At 33.2% G+C, this 23,696-nt stretch overlaps 1 protein-coding gene across 10 annotated transcripts in view; it reads left to right on the top strand.

The window, feature by feature from the left end:
* The window catches only part of SCAPER (S-phase cyclin A associated protein in the ER), a 488,938-nt gene that overhangs the window by 24,216 nt on the left and 441,026 nt on the right, over positions 1-23,696 (top strand). For all 10 annotated transcript variants that reach the window (XM_081291797.1, XM_081291798.1, XM_081291789.1 and 7 more), the window contains 3 exons: positions 14,392-14,509; positions 19,174-19,244; positions 22,469-22,663. In XM_081291797.1, coding sequence (XP_081147923.1) covers positions 14,392-14,509; positions 19,174-19,244; positions 22,469-22,663 — 384 coding nt within the window. The remainder of the gene's footprint in view (positions 1-14,391; positions 14,510-19,173; positions 19,245-22,468; positions 22,664-23,696) is intronic.

The raw sequence follows: 23,696 nt of genomic DNA, 5'->3' as shown, positions 1-23,696 counted from the left end.
CATCTGAAAGAGATGTTAAAATCTGGGATAACTGTGTTTTCATTTTTGTTTTTGTATTTCAGATTTAGGTTGGATACTGCACTTTTAAAAAGTGTCACTCTTTATCTCTAGTAGCATTTTTTAATTTAAAATCTACTTTGCTTGATACTGGCAGAGTTTCCATTCTTTTGGTTAGTGTTTGCATGGTATATCCTTTTCACCCATTCTTTTAAGTTGTGTTTCTTCTTTTCTTTTTTTTCCTTTTAATTACTTTATTTTATCCTTTCTATTTAATGTTACTATTGGTTTAGGTTTAAATTTATGTTTAAAACTACCTTGTTAATATTTGTTTCCTATTTGACTCAGTTTGTTTCCTTCCTTTATTTTCCTCCCTGCTTTCTTACTTTCTTTTACATTACTCAAATTTTCTTATTTAATTTTCCATGCCTATTAGCTACTTATATATTATTTTATTATTGTTTTGGTGAGTTAAATACCCTAGAGATCACATCATTCCCTATTGATTTAGTAAGTCTTTTTTGTTACTGCTTTGGTCACTCTGTGGATAATTGTGAAGGCCTTACCACACTTTAATTCTGTTTACTACTTTTCTGCCTTTTGTGATATTGTTATATACTTTTTTATATTTTATAAATTTTAAGTTAGTATTTCTGTTGTATAATAATCATGCTCTTACTTTTACCCTTATTTTTATCCTTTGTATTGTTCTTCATTCATTCCTTATTTGATCTGGGATTCTTCCTTCCTAGGGCAATTTCCCTGGTTTTTCTTCTCTTTTTTTCTCTCTCTTTTTTTTTTTTTTTTTTTTTGGAACCAGGATTGAACTCACTTGTGCTTAACCACTGAGCCACATCCCTTGCCCTTTTAAAAATGTTTTATTTTGAGGGCTGGAGATGTGGCTCAAGCGGTAGTGCGCTCGCCTGGCATGCGTGTGGCCCGGGTTCGATCCTCAGCACCACATACCAACAAAGATGTTGTGTCCGCCGAGAACTAAAAAATAAATATTAAAAAATTTTCTCTCTCTCTCTCTCTCTCCTCTCTCACTCTTTCTTTAAAAAAAATGTTTTATTTTGAGACAGGGTCTTGCTAAATTGCTTAGGCTGGTCTCAAACTTGTGATCCTTCTGCTTAAACCTTCCTAGTTACTGGGATTATAGGCATGTGCCACCACTTCTGACTCTTTTTTTCTTTTACTGATAGTTAAATCAATTTGGTAACAAATTTTCTTCAAGTTTGTTTGTTTGAAGGTATTTTTGTTTTGACTTCATTTTGACTATTTTTACCAGGCTAGATTTGCAGGAATTTTCTTTTAATACTTTAAAGATATTCCATTGTTTACTGATACTTATTTTTTTCTGTTGGAAAAATCAGCTGAGAGTTGATCACTCCTTTAGAAGTAATAAATTTTTAACCCCCTCTGTGTGCTCTTAAGATTTTCCCATTGTTTCAGGTTTTAACCAGTTTTTCTGTAATGTGCTTAGGTGTGGCTGTCTGTATTTATGCTGCTTTGTGTTTATCCTGCTTTAGGAAGACTTGGGCTATCTTTTATTAGTGTGAAAGTCATTTCCTTTCAAATATAAATATTTCTTTCTGCCTCATTTTCTTTGTTCTCTCTTTTAGAATCTTCAGTTATACCATATTAGACCTTTTCTGTATCTCATAGCTCCTGTTTTTTCTTTCTTTCTTTTTTTTTGCTTTATGCTTTCATGTAGATTTTTTTCTACTGTCATATTTTCCAGTTTACCAATCCTTTCTTCTGCTTTATCTAAATTTGTGGCCAAACCAATTTTGTTTATTTTTTTATTTTAATTTTAATTAATTTATTCTAATTAGGTATACATCACAGCAGAATTCATTTTGATTCATTGTACACAATTGCAGCACAGCTTTTTATTTCTCTGGTTGTACAGGTTGTAATGACACCCCATATGTGCAGTCATACATGTACCTAGGGTAATAATAATGTCCATTTCATTCGAACCATCTTTCCTGCCCCCATACTCCCTCCCCTTCCCTCCCTCCCCTTTGTCCAATAACAGTTCCTCCATTTTTCCCATGCCCTTCCCCAACCCATTTTATTGAGTTCTTAACCTCAGTAATATTTTATTTCCTTCCTAGAATACCAGTTTGAGACTTTTTTTCTTATTTTTAATTTTCAAAAAATACATCTTATAGCAAATGGAAAATGGGGAAATATTGGTAACTCACATACTTTTATAGCATTAAAAAGGAAGAAAAGTAAGAATTCATATTTGTATGTGCTAATTTACACTTAAGGGAACTCTATACAGATCCTCAGAAAACTAAAAACAGTATTTAGCTATGGCACAAGTAGAATACTGGATGGAGGATCAGAATGGAAGAAAAAATTTCCACTTTTTATGTTTTGTTTTTTGAACCAGAAGAAATTTCACCTATCTGGAAAGTTAAACTTTTAGGTAGTCTCAATTGTCCTATAGCCTACTTTCCAGTGCAGGGAGACAAATAGATAAATAAATGTATGCTTGAAGTCCTAGCGAGACAATTAAATCTCTGAATTCAGAGAACATCTTAAGGACCTAATTAGTCTTCATAGTGGTTCAAAAAAATTGAAACATATAATAACTTAGTAAATACTCTTTGAATAGCAATAAAATCACTTCTTTTAAGTTCTGTTTGTGTTTATATCATTGTTCCATAAGATTTTCAGTGAAAGGAAATAGATAATAAATTGAAAACAGTACAAATTGTACCCATTGCAGATAGTGTCAGGAATATGTGTTTTCAAGTTTTCTGTGACATCTCTCATCACCCTCTGTTAACTAGATATTTCTGGGTCTTTGATATAATAAAAATTGTTTCTTTTTTTAAAAAAAATATTTTATTTTTTTAGTTGTTGTTGGACACAATACCTTCATTTTATTTATTTTTATGTAGTGCTGAGGATTGAACCCAGGGCCTCGCATGTGCTAGGCGAGCACTCTACCGCTGAACCACAACCCTAGCCCAAAGATTGTTTCTTATTAAATATTCTCCCAAATAATCAGTTGGGTCAGATTTGGTTGGAATATTAGCTTTTGTCAAAACTTTCTTTTCTAATTGCATTAATATTTTTTCCACTTTAAGAACTAAGGTGGGTAGAAGTTTGTCAAGCAAATATGCACGAGTATTCAATGTCAGGTTTTCGTTATTAAACTACTCTTTGGTCAAAAAAATGCACTTTAATGAAAAATATGCAATTTATAGTTTTATTAGCTTTAATTCCATTTTTGCTTTTCCTTTTTCACACTTCATTTTTTGATCCTGTGTGTGACCTTCTATTTTATTTTCTGGATGTTTTAGTCCAGTTTAATAATTTCTTGTTAAGTCCATCTGTTGACTATTGAGTTCTTAATTTTGCTTTTTAAAAATTTTTCAGTTTTATAATTTCTTTTTGATAGTTATCTATGGAAAATTTCAATCTTTAAATATTTTAGAATCAGAGTTAACTTGAAATATTCTTCTAACTCCCTAATTTTGGACATGTGTCAGTATATTTCTATTTTCTATATTTTTTCTAGGTTTTCAGTCATTTGATTTGTTTTCTAGTATACTTGATAATTTTTTTTTCCTCCCTGAGGTGGGGTCTTGCTGTCTTTCCAAGACTGTCCATGTACTTCTGGGCTGAATTTATTTTCCTTCCTCAGCCTCCTGAGTAGTTGGGACTAAAGGCACATTCCATTGTGTTTGGGATATCTGGTAGATTTTGATCATGTGGGACATTATAGATGATCCTTGAGTTACAGTGGAGTATGCCCCAATAAACTCACTGTAAGTTGAAATATTAATTAAACAAAGCATTTAATACACCTAACCTACCAAATATTGTAGCTTAGCAGCATTGAAATTGTAGAGTATTAGTTGTTTAACCTTGTGATTATGTGGCAAACCAGGAGCTGTAGCCCACTACTGCTACCCAGCATCATGAGAGAGTATCATATTGTATGTCACTAGCTCAGGAAAAAGATCAGAATTCACAGCGTAATTTCTATCAAATGTGTATCTGTTCATACCATCATATAGTAAAACAAACAAACAAACAAAAAACAAACCACATTGAACCATTATAAGTCAGAGATCATCTATCTATATGAATATTTTAGATAATTTGGTGTCTGAGATAATATCTTCTTCCCTGGAAGATTTATTTACTTATTTTTTTTAATATATATATTTTTTGGGTTGTAGATGGACACAATACCTTTATTTTATTTAGTTTGTTTATGTGGTGCTGGGGATCAAACTCAGTACCTCACATGTGCTAGGCAAGTGCTCTACCACTGAGCTACAACCCCAGCCTTTACCTTTGTTTTTTACAAATGGCTAGGGGCACAGGTGGTTGCAGTTTATTCTAATCCATTTAGAGATGGAGATGATTCAAAACTAGCTCCTAGTGAGGGCTAGTGTATTTCTGGTTTACCCTTATTCGTGGGGTGAAACACTTCTGAGCCTGACATAAAACCTGAGATGGCTTTGGACAAATTCTGTCTCCCTGTTTTAAAGTGTCTGTCAAATTTGGTTCAGCTTCTCTTCCACTGCTGCCTCTCTTGGAATTGGCAGAACCCTTTGTGGGAAAAGCAGCCCTGATTGCTGGTTTCACCTCTTTCAATTCTTCTTTTCCCCAATTTTGGCTCTGTAATTTCTCACTGCTTCTATTTTTTTTTCTGGTGCTTCTAAACAGAGGCTTTAAAAAAATTATTTTCCAGTTTTTTCTCAGCTAGATAGTTGGTTTCAATTATCTAGCCCTTTATAATCAGAAGAGGAAGAAACAGATTAGTTTATTTCTTATTACTTAATAGTTCAGAGCAGGTATTCAGCATGTGAGTTCCATATTATGATTCAGGGACCAATCTTCTTCCATCTTTTGACTCCAGCATCCTTTAGAGAGTTCTGGGCTGAAGGAAGCCTCTGTATCTGACCAGGAAATGGAGGAAACTGAGGGAGAGAGTGCTGATGGTGTAGATGGTGATACAGGAAGTGTTTTTCATAAGCCAGACCTAGAAATGGCCTGATTTCTTTCTATATTCTAGTGTACAGAACTTAGTCACATAGAAATCTATTGGCAAGAAAGTCTGGAAACTGTTGTCTAGCTTTGGACAAGAGAAAAACTAAGTTTTTTTTTTAAAATTAAAGCATTATTGTTAAATATAGAATTTGTGTTCATTTGACAAAATCATACATGCACAGAGAATTTGATTTACTCCATTTCAGTCCCCATTCTTCCATTCTTTCCTTCTCCTCTTCTTTCCTCCTGTTTTCTTTCCTCTACTCCACTGATCTTCTTTTTGCTTATTTATTTTTGATTGGTAAAGCAAGTGATTTTGGTTAGCATATAGTCTGTCAAAGGGACTGTTGTAATTTTGTCCCGTGATGATGATGGCTTGGACTAGGATGGTAGTACTAGATTTAAGTTTTCAAAGCACGTTTGAGAAATAGAATTGGTAAGACGTGTATTATTTAGAATGTAGGCTAATCTGTTAGCACAGAGACCCCTCCCCCCCCCAAAAAAAAAACCTAAATAGTTCACACAAGATGGAAGTTAATTTTTTTCTTCTCATAGTAGTCTAGATTGCCTCAGTTCATCTATGGTTTTATCTTTAGAAATGCAGGAAATTATCAATAAGAACTGACATAGTTGTAAATTACTAAACAGGATTCTAGCTCATTATTCTGTAATGGTAGGAAATTGCACCAGTTGTATGGTTTCTCATGGTTTGTAAAAATCTATGCAAACACTGCCATTTTTAGAATTTTAATGTACTCTAGGTGTCCACTGACTGGTAATCTTGTCTTCATGTTACTCAAAAATAGGAAGGACTTTGGTAGTGAGAATTGAAGAGAAGATTCTTTACTGAATTATTTGGAAAGCCAGAAAACCATTTTAAAAAAGGTCTTGGAATTTCATTTTATGGGTAAGCATGGATGGATTTTGAAGCAAGTATGTCAAGTTTTCTGGAGGCACGAACATAAAAATTTAGTAAACAAAGTTTGTTATCATTTTAAGGTTATGGGAAAGGTTGTTAAAATAGAAATTATTTAGTTTTATTGTTAACTAAGAAAGTGGGAAGTTTCTTTTTTCAGCCTGGGAGCAAGTCTCAGAAAAATAGACTGTTTGATAAACATTCTGAATACTTGCTTTCTTTGTATATTGCAAGATTTGAACATAAAAATTTTTATTCAGCACTGAAGTTTGTTGCTTTTAATTGAAACATTTAGTATTTGAACAAACATCTGTAAAATCTTCATGTAGCACTAGGTGGCACACTATGACTTTGGATGAAAATATATACATTTTGTTTAAGTCTCCTGTAAGAAAAGAACCTATGTAAAATTCTGTTTGAAATAGGTATCTTTAAATTTATGAAGTGTTTTGGACTCATTATTGAATTTCAAACCCTGACACTTAGAATAAAATACTTAAAACTATTATGTTTAAGTTACTATTGACATTTCACAGGAATTGGATTAGTAAAAATGATTAGACTTTGAGTTTTTACTGAAAGGAATAATTTAGCATTTATTATAGAAAACATCTGTTTCAGATGTAGTAAGATGAATAGTAATGTTTTTACATATAAGGTGGTAACTTTTTTTGAATATATTTCTGTGTGTACTAAGTACAAAAGATCTAACTTTGCAAAATTTATGGTAAAGTGGAAGAAAGAATTTTTTTTAATATTTATTTTTTAGGTGTAGATGGACACAACACAATGCCTTTATTTTTATGTGGTGCTGAGGATCAAACCCGGGTCCTGCCCGTGCTAGGCGAGCACTCTACCACTGAGCCACAATCCCACCCCCAAGAATTTTTTTTAATAGAAAAAAGAATATTAGATTTGAATTTCTTGTTTAGTATTACTGCAACATTGGTATCTTGTGGCCATCCATTTTAGTTTTCGGAAACACGTTAATTAACGAAAACTCTTGAACTAGAATCTAATGTCTGAAATAGTGAATTTTATGACGTGATATATATCTATAAAAGATTTTCTGTTTGCATAAGGGAGTTATCTGAAATAGAGCTGGAAGTAGTACATCTATTTAAACTAGTTCATTTGGCCAGGAACAAGTAGAGATGCTTTTGGTTACAATGGTGCTTCGGTAACCTAAACAATAGATGGCAATGTAAGTTAGAACTTACAGTCACTGGAAGATGTGTTTAAGCTAATGGAAGAGGTTTTATGGTGTTTCTTCACTGGAAAATATGGCAATAAAGTAGAGAAGAGATGATTGGAGAATTTTGCAAATATACATGGAACAGAGGAGCTGGACGGCAGTCAGAATAATGAATTCCGTTGAAAGCTTAATTAGGTAAGTAGATGCTATGTGGATATCCAGGGCAAGATTAGAAGAATGAAGGAATTGTCGATACCAGTGTTTGTGTTAAAGATGTAAACAATTTAAGTTTTGGCAAGGGAAATATGGGTTAGACTCTCATTGAAGAGTATGAAAGTAGAGGGGGTCACTCTTTGTTTTTCTAGTAGTTTGGATTGGTTAGTTCATTAATTTGTGCACTAAATTCAGTTCTTGCAACTCACAGATTTAGCACCCAAGAGATTATTCCCTCTTTACTAACAACACAATTTTTCTCCCGCCTGGATCACTCTCATCAACATAAAAATATGATCTATATCACCTGTCTTAAAACTCCTTTAAAAATATATTGTAGTTGTAGATGGACACAATATCTTTATTTTATTTATTTATTTTGATGTGGTGCTTAGGATCAAATCCAGTGTTTCACATGTGCTAGGCAAGCACTCTACCTCTGAGCTACAGCCCCAGACCTTAAAACTATTTTATGTTAGGAAAAAACCCTTTGTGTTCTTTATGACAGAACTCAAAAGTATTTTTTAGATTCATTGTTTGATCTCCATTTTCTCACTATACCTCTTTTTTTAAAAATCATTTTTTGTAGTTGTAGTTGGAAAGGATCCCTTTATTCTAAGTTTTTTTTTTAATGTAGTGCTAAGGATTGAATCTAGCGCCTCACACATGCTAGACAAGTGCTCCTGCCATTGAGCTACAGCCTCAGTCCTCATTATTCTCCTTGAACCTCCTTCAGTCAGGATTTTGACTCTACTGTTCCATTGAATAGGCAATAAGTTATTGATATTTTAAGAAATAATTTTGCAATAAGTTATTACTTTTATTACTTCCTATACAATGCAAAGTTGTTAACCTTATTGCTGTTTCTCTAAAGGCAATGAGTTGTTATTTTCCTATCCTCTGTGTACTCTTAAGATTTTTCTCTTTATTTTAGGTTATCAGTTTTTCTGTGATGTGATTAGGTATTTTTTTCCCTCAATAAATATCAGCCATTATTTTTATCATTGCCTCTGGTAAATATTAAAGGTATGCCACACAGCAGTTATACATTTGTATGTACACACATATATTTAAACATATATATTTTGTTATATATATTTGCAATAAAAAGACTGTTATTTAAAGCTCTCAGTAGACTTGCTTATGTCAGAATAAAATTAAAATTCAGGTTTTCTGGTGTACCTTTTTTTTTGAGTGTGGGATGTTAGGGAATGAACCCAGGAGCGTTGTGCCATTGAGATACATCTCCAGTCCTTTTTGAAAAAATTTTAATTTTGAGACAGGGTCTTGCTAAGTTGCTGAGGCTATCCTTGAACTTGTGATCCTCCTGCTTCAGTTTCCTGAGTAGCCACGATTAGAGGTGTGGGCCACTGCACCCCACCTGGTTTACATTTTTTTTAGAATTTTAAAAATTCATTTGAGTTATACATAATATTGGGATTCACTTTGTCATAATTATAAAAGCATGAAATATAATTTACTCCAATTCAATCCCCAGTACTTACCCTTTCCTTTTTTCCTCCCTTCCCCTATTTCCTTTCATCTACTCTGATTTTTCTTCTATTTATTTTTCTAAATTAGTGCATCATGGATACACATGAAGGTGAAATTCACTGTGTTATATTCATGTATGTATATACGAAAGTTTGGTCAGATTCATTCCACTATTCCTCCTTTTTTATGTCCCTCTTCCTTCCTCCTTATTCTCCTTTACTACACTGATCTCCTATTTTCATGGAATTTACTCTCCCTTTTCTTCTTTTTTTCTTATTTTGTTCTAGCTTCTACGTATATTTGAATGTTGATTTTTTTTTTTTCTGAGTCTGGCTTATTTCACTTAGCATGGTGTTTTCCAGTTCCATCTGTTTACCAGAAAATGCCATAATTTCATTATTCTTTCTGGCTAAATACCACTCACTTGTGTATTTATACCACATTTTCTTTATCCATTCATCTATTGACGGGTACCTAGGCTGGATCCACAGTTATTCTATTGTGAATTGTGCTTCTATAAAAATTGATGTAGCTGTATTACTATAATATGCTGATTTTAGATCTTTTAAGATAAATGTCAAGGATTGGGATAGTTGGGTATATGGTGGTTTTGTTCCTAGTTTTTTAACAATCTCCATCCAGTTTTCCAGAATGGTTGCACTAATTTCCAGTCCCAGAAACAATGTATGAGTGTACCTTTTCCCCCAACATTTACTGTTATTTGTTTTCTTGATAACTGCTATTCTGATTAGAGTGAAATGAAATCTCAATATAGTTTTTTTTTTGGGGGGGTGGGTGGGATTGAACCCAGGAGCACTTAATTACTGAGCCACACCCCAGCCCTTTTTTATATTCTATTTGATCTGGCTGAATTGCTCAGGGCCTCCCTAAGTTGCTAAGCCTGGCTTTGAACTTATGATCCTCCTGCCTTAGCCCTCCAAGCCACTGGGATTACAAGTGTGCACTACTATGTCTAGCCTCAGTGTAGTTGCTTTGAATTTCCTTGACTGCTAGAGATGTTGAACATTTTTTTAATGTATTTATTGACCATTTGTATTTTTTTTTGAGAAAGTTCTGTTTAATTATTTTATCCATTTATTGATTTTCTTTTTTTGCTGTTAACTTTTTGAGTTCTTTATATATTCTAGATATTAATCCCCTGTTGGGGAGCAGGTGGCAAAGATTTTATCTCATTCTGTAGGCTCTCTCTTTCATGTTCTTTCTTTGCTCTGCCAAAGCTTTAAATTTGATGCTGCCCCACTTTTTGATTCTTGGTTTTATTTCTTGTGCTTTAGGAGTCTTGCTAAGGAAGTCAGTGTGTGCCAGTATGTTAGGAGTGGGCCTACATTTTCTTCTAGTAGTTGCAGACTTTCTGGTCTAATTCCTAGGTCTTTGATTCACTTTAACCTGATTTTTGTGTAGGGTGATAAAATCGAGGTTTAGTTTCATTCTTCTACATGTGGATATATAGTTTTTTTCAGCACTGTTTGTTAAAAAAGGCCTTCTTTTCTTCAATGTATGTATTTGGCACCTTTATGGAGTATCGATTACTTTCTCTATGTGAGTTTGTCTCTGTCTTCTAGTCCATGTCTTTATGTCTGTTTTGATGCTAGTACCATGCAGTTTTTGTTACTAGAGCTCTGTAGTATAATTTGAGGTTTGGTTTTGTGATGACAGCCTCCAGCATTGTTCTTCTTTCTTAGGACTGTTTGGCTTTTCTGGGTGTCTTCCTCTGCCAAATTATTTTTACAACTTTTTTTTTTCAGTTTTGTGAAGAACATCATTGATATTTTGATGTGGATTGCATTTAATACATATGATGCTTTTAGTAGTATACCCACTTTTAAAAAATATTTATTTTTTAGTTTTAGGTGGGCACAATATCTTTATTTTTTATTTTTATGTGGTACTAGGGATGGAACCCAGTGCCTCATGCATGGTCATAGTCTTTTAACATCTGTTCTTTATTATTGACTTTATTTTCAAAACTTTGTCTTCAGGGCCTCAAAGTGGTCTAATCTATTGCTAGCACTTTGCATTGGATTTTTAATTTGATTTATTGAGTCTTTCATTTTCAGAACTTCCATTTGGTTTCTCTCTTTTTATTGAAATGATCTTTCACAGCCTATACTTTTTAAGTGTATTCCTCATATCTTCTTTAAGCTGGTTGAACATTTTAACTATAAAGTTTCTAAATACTTTCTCCAGTATTTTCTCCACTATGGTGTCATTGGCGTTAGTGTTGAAGTGTTGTGGGGTGTTTGTTTGTTTGTTTGTTTTTATACTGCTTGTGTGGTCATACCAAAATACCATTGATTGGTATGATTATTGCTTCTTTTATGCAAGGGATTAGAGCTTCTTTCTCTTAAGAACCTTGGGCTGAGTGAATATCTGGGGATTAATGTTCAATGTGTGTCCTAAGCTGTTGCCAGCAGCAGCACCACTTTGAGAGAGGCCACTGAACCCTATTTACTGTAATTATTTCAGAGCAAAGCCATGTACTGTTGAACTTAATAAAAAAAACTTGATACTATTCTCCATATTTCCTTAATCCAGGTATAAACCTATAGTTCTCTCCAATCAGTCTTCACTGCCTCCTTTGTATGCTGTGGAAAGGTCAGGGATTGCCACCTAGCTCCATTCTGCCATCTTCAAATTTCTCTCTGATTGGGTATTTAAATTTATCTTGTTTGGAGTTTATAGAGCTTCTGGATGAATTAGGCTAGTGTATTTTATCAAGTTCTTTTTATATTATGAAAGTATTGTCTTTGGGCAATTTAAATAATTACTGTATTTTAGGTAATAATTTTGATAATATCCTGAATTTGATAGTTGTAAAAACTGGGAAATACAGGAGAGTTTCCTTGCATATCAGAAATACATATTGATGTGTCACTGGCAAGGACTATCATAACTGTATTTCAAATGTCTCACAAAAATATGAGGATATTTTGGATATTCTTTTGGCTAATTTGTAACTTGTCTGTAATTTGAATTTATTTCAAAATAAAAAGTAATATCTGTTTATCTCATAATTGGCTTCTCATCACACAGTCTCACCAGTTGTCTGACTGTTTCCCATAAAATGACAAACTTGAGTACATGTTACTGAGACCTTATGGACTGTGTTAGTCATCTTTCTGTCTGTATAATAAAATACCCGAAACATTTAATTTATAAAGCTAAAAAGTCTATTTTAGCTCACAGTTTTGGAAGTTCCAGAGATTGAGTGAACTTACAGCTTTGAGCCTTCTTTGGTGGATGTGCCAGATCTCATCAGCCAGGAAGCAAGGAGAAAGTGACTGATGAGCTCGGGGTTCCAAAATCCTTTGTAGGGACACACCCTCAATAATTTAAGAACCTCTCATTAGGCCTACCTCCTAAATAATACTCTACCTCCTGATAGTGCCCCTCTGGGGACTAGTTCTCTAACACATGAACCTTTGAGACATTCAGCATCTAAACTCAACAGGCTGTAAAGCCTTAAAAAAATTATGTGGCCCTTTGTAGAAGAAGTTTGTTAACCCTTGCTCTAGAGTTCAGAGAGTTTATTCTTCCTCTGAAGTTATACTAGTCATTACTAAGTTCCTTTGAGAGAAATATGTTGCTTTTTCTTAACATATTCCCCAAATAATCAAGAATTAAAAATCAACCACTAGATGAGGAGAACCCAAAATGGAATGTAAATAGTATCATATTACAAGTAAATAATATAACCATATTGAACAGAGTAAGAACTAATTTGATGATTTTGGAAAACAGTACTTTGATAGAATACAGGAAAAAGCTAAGGACAAGATCTATACAGAAATGCCATAATCTAGTTAGTAAATATGTTTCTCATAGGGATATAGGTTAACAATTCTGAAACTATATTTTGAATTGAATAGATAAGTAAAATATTGTAGATATTTAGAGCTGAGATTTTTGCCTCACTTAATTTTATACAGTTCTGATTTAATACTGCATCTTTGCATTTGTTTACATTTTCAACTGTGAATACTATAGTCTGTATGTGTGTATAAGTTTTGATACATTTTAACTTCTTATAACAGATATTTGTATATTTATGATAGTAAATGATACACTATTGTCTACATATATGTTATGCATTCATGACGTATCTAATTTTTAAATTTAATATTTATAGGATGTATGGTTTGTCTTTAAGTTTCTTCAAATTGTTGGAAATTAAAAAAAAAAATCTGCTCATGAGTGAATCTGCTGTGTTCAAACCTGTGTTGTTTAAGGGTCAACTTACATTTTCTCACTGTCTTAAATGCTTCTTTGCAAAGGAAATGCTTCTTTTCCAATGAATGTATTGTTGCCTAAGGATTCCAGACATGCTGACTAGGCTGAGAAGGATTAGAAGAGGGCATGAAAACACACATTAATTGGACTGGAATTTTTATGCTGGGCCCAGTGGTGAACTTGTTTGATACAGAGGCCAATTGCCCGCATGAGATTCTCTGCTCATGTGGATTCTTTAGGATCCCTGTCTTCCCATACATACTTGGCTTATAAAAACAGGTTATTTTCTGTAGTGTATGTATGCGTGTAAATATTTATCAATTAACAAATAGGTACATTTATTTATAAATAGATAAATACATACATGCATATGTAATTTTTTTGGGATTGAACCCAGGGACACTCTTTCCACAGAGTTAGACCTCCAGTCCTTTCTATTTTTCATTTTGAGACAGGGACTTGCTAAGTTGCTGAGGTTGGCCTCAAACTTGTGATCCTTTTGCTTCAGCCTCCCAAGTGACAGTACTACTGCATCTGGCTCATATTTGCATTTATTAGTGGGGAACCAATGTTTGTTTTATTGGGCCTGGGTCCCAGCTGGCTCAGGGTCTTGGTGGAGCTAAACTTGTCAGTTAGTGCTGCTTGTAGGTTGGGTGGGTCTACAGTAGGAAATAAATCACATACATTTTGTAAAGTAGTTTGAGTTTTACAATTTGCATTTTAAATATGTCAGTTTTAGTAATTACTATTTAGATCCCAGTAGCTTAGAATTAATCATGCAGTTAACAGCTGAGTGGAAATTCACTTTATTTATTTATATTTATGTGGTCCTGAGGATCGAACCCTGTGCCTCATATATGCTAGGCGAGCACTCTACCATTGAGCCACAACCCCAACCCTGGAAATTCACTTTAAAAAAAGGAGTTTTAAAAAACATTTTATTCTGCAGAGAATTTTCAGAGGAAATTTATAGCATGTTTGTAAAATGTGGTCTCTTTCCCATGAACCTGTTAATATGTAAGTGGTGGTGCTGATATGGACACACAGCAGTGCTTATGTTTCTTTGGACACTTTTTCAAACCTTAGATTACATTTATTCTTGAAATAATTTTTTAAAGCTTTTAAGGTTAAAAGCTTTAAAAAAATTACGATTGACTTTCTTTTCTGTTTAACCACCTTCTAAATTCCAAATTAGTTTTAAATGTCTCCTTTTTGAGAAAATGTGGGAAATAATGTTCTCAAATATGGTCTGTATATTGACTTATCTAATGCATAATAATTTTCTCTTTTTTATACATAGGCTTCGTTCCAGCGTTCCAATAGTCATGATAAAGTAAGGAGAATAGTTGCAGAGGAGGGTCGCACAGCAAGAAACCTAATAGCTTGGAGTGTTCCATTGGAAAGCAAAGATGATGATGGTATGTATTATAAAATAATTGGTTTCATCTTTGTTGTAAACTATGATAGACAGGCACCATACCTGTAGTTCTAACTACTCTGGAGGCTGAGGCAGAAGGATCCCTTGAGCCCAGGAATTCAAGGCCAGCCTAGGCAACATAGCTAGACCCCATCTCAAACAAAACAAAACAAAACAGAACAGAAAAAATTAGAAGGATATATTTTGTTCTAAATGATAAATAGATTGAAAGCTGGATGTTCACAGTTAGAACTCTTGAGAAAATTAGTATGTGTCATAATTTTTAATTGCTTTTATATACAAATGGCTTAATAAAAGTGATATTGTTAGCTTTGCTGTTTCAGATAACAATGAAATTGGGCTTGTTATATTATTATGATTGGCAGATGAGAAGTTACAAGAGATTTAAATTTTTTTCTTTTCCTGAATTCTTATAGTTTACAACAAGTTACCATTTGTTTTAATAAAAACAATTGGGAAGTAGCCTAGAGTGCTTCCCTAGCATGTGTGAGGTACCATGTTCAGTCCCCAGCTCCACAAAAATAAAATACCAACACTGCCACCACCACTGCCACCAACAAAACCAGGAGAGAGGATTTTGAAGGATCCCAGTGCAAATAAAGGATACATGTTTTAAGAAGATGGAAATATTAATTACCCCAATTTATTTGTTGTATACACGTATCAAATTATCACACTATCTCATTATCAGTGATGTTAACTTTAATTAGTTCATATGTCTACCAAGTCTCTTCACTATAAATTTTTCCTTTTTAGTTATTAATGAGTAATTTTTTCAAAAAATATTTTTAGACTTATAAATATTAATTCAAAAATCAATAGTTTACTCTTGCTCCTATACTTCTTCCTTCCCTTCCAAAATTCTTTTCTTATATTTATTGAACACAACATCTGTCTTTTTAAACTGACAATCTGTAGATGTTTGTTAGGTTCATTTGATTAATGTTTTTTAGGTCGGAAGAGTCTCTGTTGGTGAGAAAAGTGTGTTTAATCACCGAAAATTATTATATTGAGGCCTATCTGAATCTTTAAGTTTAATGATGTTTATTTCACATATTTAGATGCATTGACATTTGGGGCATACATGTTGACTGTTGTTTTATCTTCTTGTTTTACTGTTTTCTTTACCAATTTGAAGTGACCTTTGTCTCCTGATTAATTTTGTCTTTGGAATCTGCTTTGTCATATGTGAGAGTAGCTACTCCTGCTTGTTTTCAGGCTCCATTTGCATGATGTATCATTTTCTGTCCTTTCTGTTTCAGTTGTGGATGTCTTTGCCTGTGCGGTGAGTCTCTTGCAAACAACATATAGTTGAGTCTTGTTTTTTAATCCATTCTGCTAGTCTATGTCTTTTCGTTGGAGAATTGAGAGTATTTACATTCAGTGCTTTTATAGAGAGATGTTTATTAATTCTTGCCATTTTTACTTATTTCTAATGTTTAATTTAGTCCTGTTTTTCATATGCTTAGCTGTGCTTCCAATGAGGTTTATCCATCCTGAGCCCTGGAGTTAGTTTTTAATTTGTTCTGTATGTAGTATTTCCTTTAAGTGTCGTCTATACTACCAGTTTAATAGTCATTAATTCTTTTGGTATCTGCTTATTTTGGAGTTAGTTTTTTATTTCTCTTTGATTTTGAAGATAGCTTTGTTGGATGTAGTAATCTTGGTTGACAGTTATTTTCTCTCGAAAAATGTTAATTTCTATAATAGCAGCTTGTTATTATAGTATGGCTACTATATATATATATATATATATATATATATATATACACATATATACTCAAATATTTCTGAGGATGATAGTTCCATTTTAAACAAGGGCTCTCTTCTTTTTTTTTAAATTTTTTTTATTGGTTGTTCACAACATTACAAAGCTCTTGACATATCATATTTCATACATTAGATTGAAGTGGGTTATGAACCCCCAATTTTACCCCAAATGCAGATTGCAGAATCACGTCGGTTACACATCCACAATTTTACATAATGCCCTATTAGTAATTGTTGTATTCTGCTACCTTTCCTATCCCCCACTATCCCCCCTCCCCTCCCCTCCCATCTTCTCTCTCTACCCCATCTACTGTAATTCATTTCTCTCCTTGTTTATTTTCCCATTCCCCTCACAACCTCTTATATGTAATTTTGTATAGCAATGAGGGTCTCCCTTCATTTCCATGCAATTTCCCTTTTCTCTCCCTTTCCCTCCCATCTCATGTCTCTGTTTAATGTTAATCTTTTCTTCCTGCTCTTCCTCCCTGCTCTGTTCATAGTTGCTCTCATTATATCAAAGAAGACATTTGGTATTTGTTTTTTAGGGATTGGCTAGCTTCACTAAGCATAATCTGCTCTAGTGCCATCCATTTCCCTGCAAATTCTATGATTTTGTCATTTTTTATTGCTGCATAGTACTCCATTGTGTATAGATGCCACATTTTTTTTTATCCATTCATCTATTGAAGGGCATCTGGGTTGGTTCCACAGTCTAGCTATTGTGAATTGTGCTGCTATGAACATCGATGTGGCAGTATCCCTGTAGCATGCTCTTTTAAGGTCTTCAGGGAATAGTCCGAGAAGGGCAATAGCAGGGTCAAATGGTGGTTCCATTCCCATCTTTCCCAGGAATCTCCAAACTGCTTTCCGAATTGGCCGCACCAATTTGCAGTCCCACCAGCAGTGTACAAGTGTACCCTTTTCTCCACATCCTCGCCAGCACTTGTTGTTGTTTGACTTCATAGTGGCTGCCAATCTTACTGGAGTGAGATGGTATCTTAGGGTGGTTTTGATTTGCATTTCTCTGACTGCTAGAGATGGTGAGCATTGGCTCCAAATTCCTTAATAGGACACCCATAGCACAAGAGTTAATAACAAGAATCAACAAATGGGACTTACTTAAACTAAAAAGTTTTTTCTCAGCAAGAAAAACGATAAGAGAGGTAAATAGGGAGCCTACATCCTGGGAACTTCAGATAGAGCCCTAATATCCAGAGTATACAAAGAACTCAAAAAATTAGACAATAAGATAACAAATAACCCAATCAACACATGGGCCAAGGACCTGAACAGACACTTCTCAGAGGAGGATATACAATCAAGGGCTCTCTTCTTTGGGTTCTTTCTTTTCCTCTGATGTTTGTTCCAAGCTGTTTTTTTCTGCTGGCTTTTCTAAAAATTCTGGCTGGTATATTCTGTAAACAGAATGAATGAAGAGCTATGTAGTGTAATTTTTCTGCCTTTATGTCTGGTAGACCAGTGAGGGAGTTGGATAAATACCTGTGTGTTATGGCTTATATCACTTATTCTTCATCAGGGTCCTGCTTCAAAATTATCTTGTAGAAAAAAGAAGTTTTTCTCATGTACATGTTAGAGAATGAGACATCTGACTATAAAAAACCCTCTGTTTTTTAAAGCACTATGTATTGAATTTAGGGCCTTCTGTATGCTAGGCATGTGATCTACCACTGAGCTAAATCTGCAATCCTTAACCTTTGCAAAATTGAACTGTGCATTTCATAAAGCAGAGAAATTAATAAAAATAAAATATTGGGCTTATATGGTAAAAATATTCTTAAAAAAATTAAAATTTGGGCTGGGGATGTGGCTCAAGCTGTAGTGCGCTCGCTTGGCATGCGTGCGGCCCGGGTTCGATCCTCAGCACCACATACCAACAAAGATGTTGTGTCCGCCGAGAACTAAAAAATGGGTATTGAAGATTCTCTCTCTCTCTCCTCTCTAACTCTCTCCTCTCTCACTCTCTCTTTAAAAAAAAAAATAAAATTTTTTATTATGGTAAAAATATTCTTAATTTTATTGTTGAAATAAATTTAAAGGAAGTATTTTTCAGTAACTTGATGTTGTTTTTTTTTAAATTGTCAGATTATCTGACTTCTGTAATTCATTTGTGTGTGTGTGTGTGTGTGTGTGTTCATTTTTATTATGGTACTAGGGATTGAACACAAGGGCATTTAACCACTGAGTCATATCCACAGACTGATTTGTTTTGTTTTTGAGACAGGATCTCACTAAGTTGCTGAGTCTGGCTTTGAACTTTTAGTCCTCTTGCCTCAGCTTCCTGAGCTGCTGGGATTACAGGCATGTGCCACCACATCTGGTTATCTGACTTCTTTAGAAGTTGATTTATTCTTATTCTGAGAAAGCCATTCAAAAAAAGCAGCCTCTGGGAATTTGGAAATTTACCTTTATTAAAAAAACAAAAAACAACTGTATCATCAGTAGTTTCCATTGATCATGCATAGATTGTACTGTTTTGTGTTCGCTGGATGGAAGTTTTGTGTTATTATACTTGGATAATTTTTATAGTTTAGTTTTATATTATCTAACTACCTACAGTTTAATTTTGTGTTTTCTATTTTTTAAAATAGTAATACTTTTTTATTTTATTTTTAAAAATTTGTTCTAATTAGTTATACATGACAGTAGAATATATTTTGGCATTATACATATATGGAGTATAACTTTTCATTCTTCTGATTGTACATAATGTAGAGTTACATTGGTTGTATAATCATATATGCACATAGATAGTAATGTCCAATCATTCTGTCTTTCCTGTTCCCATTCTCCCTCCCTTCCCTTCATTCCCCTTTGTCTAAATATTTTCTTATTTATTTGTTTCTTGCCTTGAAGGGAAACCTAAGTGTCAAACTGGTGGAAAATCTAAGAGGACAATTCAAGGCACTCATAAAACTACTAAGCAGGTACGGCGTATATTACTTTTTATTTAGTTACTTTTAATTTAAATTCCTGAATATATTGAAAGTTATAAAATATAATATTTTAGTACTTATTATATACTTCATGTGAAAATTTAATGTAGCATTTTAAATTTAACAAATGTGTATATTATACTCATGTGTACCTAGTTTGTGCTAAGTATTTATAAATATTAATGCTTATTAACATATATTTGGTACTTATAACAACCCTTTGGTGTAGACATTATTATTGTCCTCACTTACAAAAGTGAAGTTATATTACAAAAAGAAACTGAGGCAAGGAGGCTATGTAACATGCTAGTAAGTGACACAGCCAGTATTTGAAGTCAGGTTGTCAGTTTCCATAGTTTTAATTTTAACCCTTCTACTACAGTTCCTTTTTCTTCATTCTTGGTGTTAATCTGAAGCCTTTAGGTTTGTAGGGTAGTATATATATTGTCTCTAAAAGTTTTCAAATTCCTTTACTAAAATTTGTGGAAAACACAAACTACCTAAATTTTGGGAAAGTATTCATAAGAATAGTTATCTTTTAAATTCATTGTTGTTTTATTTTTATATACATTATGTATGTTATGTGTTATTTTAGTTTGGTATTTTTTAATATACTAGATGTATTATATAAAACAAAAATGTTATAAGAGGAAAACATGGACTTCTAATTAAGATATCACTGTGAGTTTACAAATAATTTTCACTCCCCACACACAGAGGCATCAGTGATAAAATTTTTAAAAGGAAATAGGATATTTTAAAAAGTAAGATAAAAATCTTGGTGGATGAGAAGAAAACAAATATGTATATTGACAGGTAAGTGGAGTTGGGGGCAAAACCAAAATGGATAGATTTCTAGAAGATCAATTCCAATGGGAATGCCACACCCTACCTGTGCACAGTTACTAATCAGTTAATCCACATCAATAATTAATCTAGGGGATAGAGTTGTAGCTCAGTTAGAGCACTTGCCTAGCATGTGTGAGTCACTGGGTTTGATCCTCAGTATCACATTGTGTATATATATAACTAAAATTAAAAAAAATGTTTACTATTGTTTTAGTCCATGTTTTCTATTGTTTAGTCCACTGCTTAGGTCACACATCTCATAATCGATTCATTTTATCTCTGAAAAATTTTGAATTGTCTTATATATGAGCTTTTATGGGACACTTTATATCTAAACCATAACAGTCATATTCTTAAAGGTAAAGACTTACAAGGCCCCAATAAAAGACCCACGGAAGTGGAACAATAGTGGGCTAGATTGTTGGTAACCATAAAGGCGAAGAAAATAAAAAGGTAAAAACTCGATCTCAAAATAAGTTTGCAAAGTAAAATATCAAATCATATGTGGAAAGTAGCATCATAAAATAGAGTATTCCACAAATGAGATGGTAATGAAATGACATTTTTTCTAAAGAGAACTTTTAAACTTTTAAAGCAATGAGTGTTAGAATAACTATAATGCAAGATGGAGAAATTAGAAATGTAATAGGTGAATATTAATTTTGAAAATTTATAATTAAACAGAAACCCAGATAAAAATCTTAGAAATGAATGTGTTATCAGTGAAATTTTGAAAATCTTCAATTAATGGAATAAACAATATATGGGACAAAGAATTTACCGAGAGAAAATTTGTGAATTGGAGGACAACTTAAAATATAACTTGGAGAATTACAGAAATGGAAATTGTGAAAGAGAACTTAAGATTGAGAAATTCTAATAACATGTCTACTAAGTCTTCTGAAAGTAGAGAATAAATAATGGGTGTATTGAAAATATCCCTCACTTTCTGAATTCTCAAGAGCTTCAGGGCTTCAACTGGAGCTGAGTAGGGTGGATAAAATAGGTTTATACTCAAATTCATTCTAGAGAATCTTCAAAACATCATAGTTAAGGAAAAATGTCCTTAAAATTGTCAGGAAGTAAACCTGCTAGGGAATGACAGGTTAATAGAATTGTTATCAATGAAAGGCCAATGGAGCAATGATTCAAAGTTATGAAGCAAAATAACTTTTGACCCAGAATTCTGTGCTTAGTCAAATGATCATTTAAGTGTAAGAGTGAAATACAGCCAGTTTATATGGTAAGACTAAATTTTTACTATTGTTTTAGTCCATGTTTTTTATTGTTTAGTACATTTTTTTTTTTTTGGGGAGAGAGAGAGAATTTTTAATATTTTTTTTTTAGTTCTCGGCGGACACAACATCTCCGTTGGTATGTGGTGCTGAGGATCGAACCCGGGCCACATGCATGCCAGGCGAGCGCAGCACCGCTTGAGCCACATCCCCAGCCCCGTCCATTTTTTTTTTTTGCTTGCATTATGTCATAGCAATAGTAGTTTATTTGGCTCAAGGTTCTAGAGGCTGAGAAGTCCAAGGTCATTGGGCCATATCTGGTGCAAACCTTCTTGCTGAATCCTGTTGTGGAAGAAGGTATCATATGTCAAGAAAGTGTGCTTTTTCATGTGCACAAGAAGAAGGAAGAGAACACCAGTTCCATGATAACAAATTGACTCCTACAATAATGACATTTATTTATACATATGGGGAGAGCCCTTGTGACCTAATCATACCTTAAAGATCCCCACCTTTTAAAACTGTTGCATTGGGGATTATATTTCCAACACACTGATTTTGGGAAATCATTGAAACTATAGCAGCCATTTACAAATTCTTAATGAAGAACTGTTAAAGATGTACTTCAGTAAGAAGAAAAGTGATTCTTTGGGAAAAGTTGCTTGTAAAAAGATGTGAAATATATTGGTAAGTCTCATGAACTAGATAGGTTTTTAAAAATCCACACAACAAATGTAGAAAGATGACATTACACCCAAGTATAACTAGTACGTGGAATATGTAAATGAATATATACAAGCAATTTCAAAATGTTGACATTGCTATTTATTATTTGTTAATATATGTGAATGTGCCATACATGTGTTCCAGTAAATCAGGAATAACTTTAGCACTCCTATTGCTAAATGTTGAGTCACCTAAGTCATCATAATCTTCAGTAAGACTTGTCTAAAATAAAAATTGACCTTATAAACCTGTCCATTTTACAGTGAGAAACTTTAAGGTGAGAAACTTTGTTTTGAGGAACTCAAGCACGATGTTAGATAAAAGTATTTATGTTGAAAATGTGCTTTATACAAAACAACAGTCCCTGAAAGCCTTATATTTTTTTCATGTATTTTATTTGACTAGAATACTGCAATAGACTGTAAGATAACATCTGCAGTTGGAGATAAACACTTTGATAAAAGTCCCACTAAAACAAGGCATCCTCGGAAAATTGATCTTAGAGCTCGGTACTGGGCATTTCTTTTTGACAATCTTCGACGTGCAGTAGATGAAATCTACGTAACTTGTGAATCAGATCAGAGTGTGGTGGAATGTAAGGTAAGTTATGCAAAGTTATGCTTTGCGGTTTGTGTTTCATTTCATCTTATGCTCCAATTTTTGCTACATCTTCCTTGATCGTTTACCTCACTTATTTTAGTTTTAATAAATTCTATATGCATTTTATTTCATTACCTCTTAGGAAAAATTTTTCTTTTGATTTTACACTAAAATGAACATTGTGCTTGAACTTTTCTTGATTTTAAAGTCTTTGTTTTTGGCATGATCTGATTTTTATGGTGCTTTTATATTCTGTGAAAGATTTGGTAGAAAGCTGATACATAATCCTGAGGAGGGAATCAAATATTGGGGGATGTACACACAGAAGCACACACAAAAATTTTAAAAATCTTTCTTATTTGCATTCTCTGTTGGTACAGTAGGTGGCACTAGTGAGATTTTCACATTCTTTGGTTTCATGTTTAATGTCTTTAATTGAACACTGCTCCCTTTCCGTTGAGATACTTATCATTCTCCTAATTCACTCTGGTCAGGGAAAAGTGAGATTGATGGCTAACCATAAACAATCCTGGGTGGGATTGGGATGTCATCGTAAGGTGTGTTTTCTAATTTTAGATAACCTTGTGATTGTAATAGGATATTAAACAGACATATAACATAGTCTATCTGTAAAAATTCACCAGAAAGCCTGGCATTTTAGTAAATACTAATTATATATTATATTACTTTTTATTGAAAAAATTATTTTGAGAAAAACCAAAGCAATATGTCTTCATATAATTATTAAAGAGATAACTTCTGTTTTAAGTGTGAATATGGTTGAAACCCTTGGAATTCATTATTTAGCTTTAGAATTATATGAAGGGTCAAAGAGACAGCAGTTGTGTTTCCTCTTAAATTGGAAAGAACAAAAATGAATTTTAGACTAGTTTGAAAATATTCATCAAAACCAAGTTTCAGAATGAGCAGTAGTTGAAATTGTCCAAATACATGATATGGTAGTCACAATTAATATTATTATTGTCATTATGTAAAAACTTTTTATGTTTTAAGAGAAACACTTCTAAATAAA

Source organism: Spermophilus citellus, assembly GCF_964194105.1.
Source record: "Spermophilus citellus genome assembly, chromosome: 4".
Classification (NCBI taxonomy): domain Eukaryota; kingdom Metazoa; phylum Chordata; class Mammalia; order Rodentia; family Sciuridae; genus Spermophilus; species Spermophilus citellus.
This window is presented reverse-complemented; position numbering and strand designations above follow the sequence as displayed.